The 3,626-nt window shown below is 41.2% G+C and overlaps 1 protein-coding gene across 3 annotated transcripts in view; it reads right to left on the reverse strand.

Moving 5' to 3' along the window:
- LOC135092124 (putative divalent cation/proton antiporter TMEM165) overlaps positions 1-3,075 on the reverse strand; it is a 21,940-nt gene extending 18,865 nt beyond the window's left edge. For 2 of the 3 annotated variants that reach the window (XM_063990375.1, XM_063990355.1), the window contains exons 1-2: positions 2,927-3,075; positions 132-261 (exon numbers count right to left, since the gene is read on the reverse strand). In XM_063990375.1, coding sequence (XP_063846445.1) covers positions 132-251 — 120 coding nt within the window. In that variant the 5' untranslated portion in view covers positions 252-261; positions 2,927-3,075. The other variant, XM_063990366.1, reaches the window with a different exon arrangement.
- Between the last annotated feature and the right edge of the window lie 551 nt (positions 3,076-3,626).

Consider the following 3,626-nt stretch of genomic DNA (forward strand, 5'->3'; position numbering starts at 1 on the left):
CTGGATTCAATATATCTGCATTTGTATTGCAAAAACTTTCCAAATTTATGACCTTACTGAGCTGTGATATCAAAAACTTTTCTGAAGACTATCTCTTTAATACTGCAAGGGGTAATATGTGCATAGCTCACTTCAAAATCTGCTTGTTCCTTCTTCATCATCGGCTCCACATCAATGGGGTGAAACTCACACCAGGCCACCCCTGCCAAGATGACAAGAAGGGCAAGTGCCCTCACCACCTGGGGCATCATGGTGCCTTATCTGGTGAAAGGACAAAGTAAACACTTATTAGAAGAAACACACGGAAACATTACACAGTGGAGAGAAAAGTTACTCTAATTTGTACACAAAGTGAAATATGATACACACTGCACATGAATTTCTAATCACATCCTTCTCTATTCGTTTTTTGTAATTGTTCAGAGAGAGAGAGAGAGAGAGAGAGAGAGAGAGAGAGAGAGAGAGAGAGAGAGAGAGAGAGAGAGAGAGAGAGAGAGAGAGAGAGAGAGAGAATATATATATATATATATATATATATATATATATATATATATATATATATATATATATATATATATATATATATATATATATATATATATATATATATATATATATATATATATATATATATATATATATATATATATATATATACACTGAACTTTATTCTTAAAGTATCAACAGAACATGTCTGAAAAATTGAGACAGTACACATGTGCAATGAGCAGCAGACAAAATGAAACCATACTGTGGGATAAACCCATTAACAGTGGAGCCTGAGGAGCTCATATCCTCCCAAGGAAGGAGAGGAAGAAATCAAGCAGTGACCTGTTTATATAAGGCAACCTGCAAGACATTACATAAATGAGAGTTCAGGAACTCCCACAGATTGGTAGTGAAGAGCACCAGGTATACACAGAAGTGTAGGACAGGCCAACTCCAATATTTTCTTTGTTGCAGCTGAATTGAGAAGCTGAGAACACTGGACACTCCCTGGAGGATCAGTGGAGCCCAAGGAAATCCTGGGCTCTGCAGGACTACCCAAGAAGAGTCATCATGGAATATAAACCCAAGGGCAGTTTCCATGAAAATCTCTCCACTTCCATACAACTCTCCTGCTTTTGAATTCATGCACTTTATGTCTCTGGTTCTTTACCAAATGGGAGTTAACTGGCAAAAGGATTATCTGTGGTAACTCTCCCAAAACCAGGCTGAGGACGATTTAGGATAGGTATAATTGTGAGACGCAGAAGGGAAGACATATCCAATGATAAAAAAGTAGTCCGAATGGAAGGGACAACCAATGAGAACATGACCCCGTCAGGCGGACTACCTCCGCCTAACTAGATGTTATACAACATGAGCTGGCTTCAGATGACAATATTCAAAATTTTGCTCTCATTATTATTAATTTCTGATACAAATTCATGAAGTAAAACTTTCTCAGAGTTTATCAGGTAAAGGAAAATAACATGTTCAATTCCCTACAGCACTGTGGTGAAATAAAAGAATAATTTTGTGAGCACTCATTACATGACTTTTAAGCATCAGAAGTGACCATAACTGTTTGGAGTCCCGGGCTGGCTGGGCCCACGGCCTGTCGGTATGAGTTGCCAGTTGCACATTTCTGTTGAAGTTGGGTGAGTGCCACACTAGGCAAGAGACTACCAGCTAATAGAGCTATAAACACCCTCTTTTTCACACTTTCTCTCTCTTTCGACAGGCAAGAGATATGATCACTTTTACATCGCAAGATGGATATCTTTAGTGTGTGGTATCTAAGGAAATGCATACCATTCTCTTCTCTTCTCTCTCTCTCCAGGCAAGAGATAATGATCACTCTTACATCACAAGAAAGTCATCATATGTGTGTGTCATTCACCTACAGTTGTTTGCTGGTCACTTAGCCAGCTGTTCCCCTATGAAAGGAGCTCAGAGCTCATACTGACCAATCCTTAGGTAAGAATGAGATCATTCACACACCAGGCCAGCAAGGTTACAAACCCTCAGGTTACAGCCTGTACCTACTTGCCATTATGTGAGTAAGAGCAACACATCAACAGGGTAGCCCATTTGCTTCACTGCACCCAGGACTTGAACCCAGGCTTTCTTGGTTGTAAGGTGAGTATGCTAACCACTACACTACATGATGTGTGTGGTATCTAAGGAAATGCATACCATTCACTCTTTCACTCTCTCTCTAGGCAAGAAATATGTTGTGGGAATGTCTGAGTGAAAATAAAATAAACAAAATAAATAAATAAATAAATTGATAAAAAGCGTGTAAGCTCCATCAGCTGGTAGCCTCTCCCAGCCAGTGTCTCACTCTCCCAACATAGTAAAACTGCAAGTCTGCAACAGAAATGCACAACTGGCAATTCATACCGGCAAGCCACAGGCCCAGCCAGCCCAGGACCCAAATTCTTCATGAGTGCCCTCCTTCTGACGAGGGCACCCCAATTCTCCACGAAAGCAAATGAGTTTATCAGTTACATTAGCAGGTGAAATTACCCTCAACATGAACTACAAGTAGTAGCACATAGTAATAGTAAATACACACACAGTTACTATTCCTGCTGAGTTGTGGTGGTCACCCCGCCGGGCAATGCTGAACGGACCAGAGGATGGAGGGTTGAGCGGCCAACCTTCATTTACCAGACCTCCAGAAACACACTCATAGCATATGTAGAGTCACGTACAGATCTCAAGGTGACTTCATCCTGTTTATTAGCGTTACACTTCATATAAGTTACTTTATATAGCACCACGCACACGGCACACAGGCTCACGGCCTCTCTGCTGTGCCTGTAAATTATACTTGTTGGCGTGAGGCAGGGGTGCATGTGTTGCCGGCGCCTCACTGCCAGGCAACATGGTAACATTTAACAACAAATAGGAGTCAAGTCAGGCTGGCAGCACCCACTGTTATCTGCTTGGCGCCTGCTCCTCCCTCCAGCTGTATTTAGTGAGCCAGGGCAGCCACAATAACCATCTTGACTTTCCTTCTGCAGACGAGACTTGTTGTAAATGAAACAGCTGGACATAGACTCCTGTACACACTGACAACTGCAGGTTAGGGATGTTCAAAGCATCGACAATAAGGAACTGAACATACTTTTATATTTTCGGATACTATAGTTGTGGAATTGGATTTCTCTTAGCAAGGCAGGTGGTGGAGTGATGTGGCGGAGTTGCTGACGTCAAACGGAGGTTTACAGGAGGGGAGGTTGTGGGTTGGGAGAGGGGGGGAGTTATGACACTAGAGGAATTTGATTAAGTTTACTTCAGTTCATGACGGTAGAATCTGACAAGTTAAGGTGGTAAATTTTATTATTCTTTTTTCTTATGTTGGTTCTCAAGGTAAAGAGTACGAATGTTTCTCTTTTCTACGGTAGTATGTTTGTGGTTAGTATTATTATTATTCCTTCAAAAGCCATGCTGACGAATCTTGGAAGGACATGAAGAGAGCATACTAACATAATAATCTCATTAGTAATAGGATTCTGTGAGATACATAACCTAGTCATTTCCTGAAGGAAGGGCAAGACCCGCGCGCATAAAAGAGTTGAACAATTCCTTCAAAAGTTCACTGAGAGTCTAAAAATGTGTGAGAGAGACAGAGG

The sequence above is a fragment of the Scylla paramamosain genome, chromosome 3 (assembly GCF_035594125.1).
Source record: "Scylla paramamosain isolate STU-SP2022 chromosome 3, ASM3559412v1, whole genome shotgun sequence".
Classification (NCBI taxonomy): domain Eukaryota; kingdom Metazoa; phylum Arthropoda; class Malacostraca; order Decapoda; family Portunidae; genus Scylla; species Scylla paramamosain.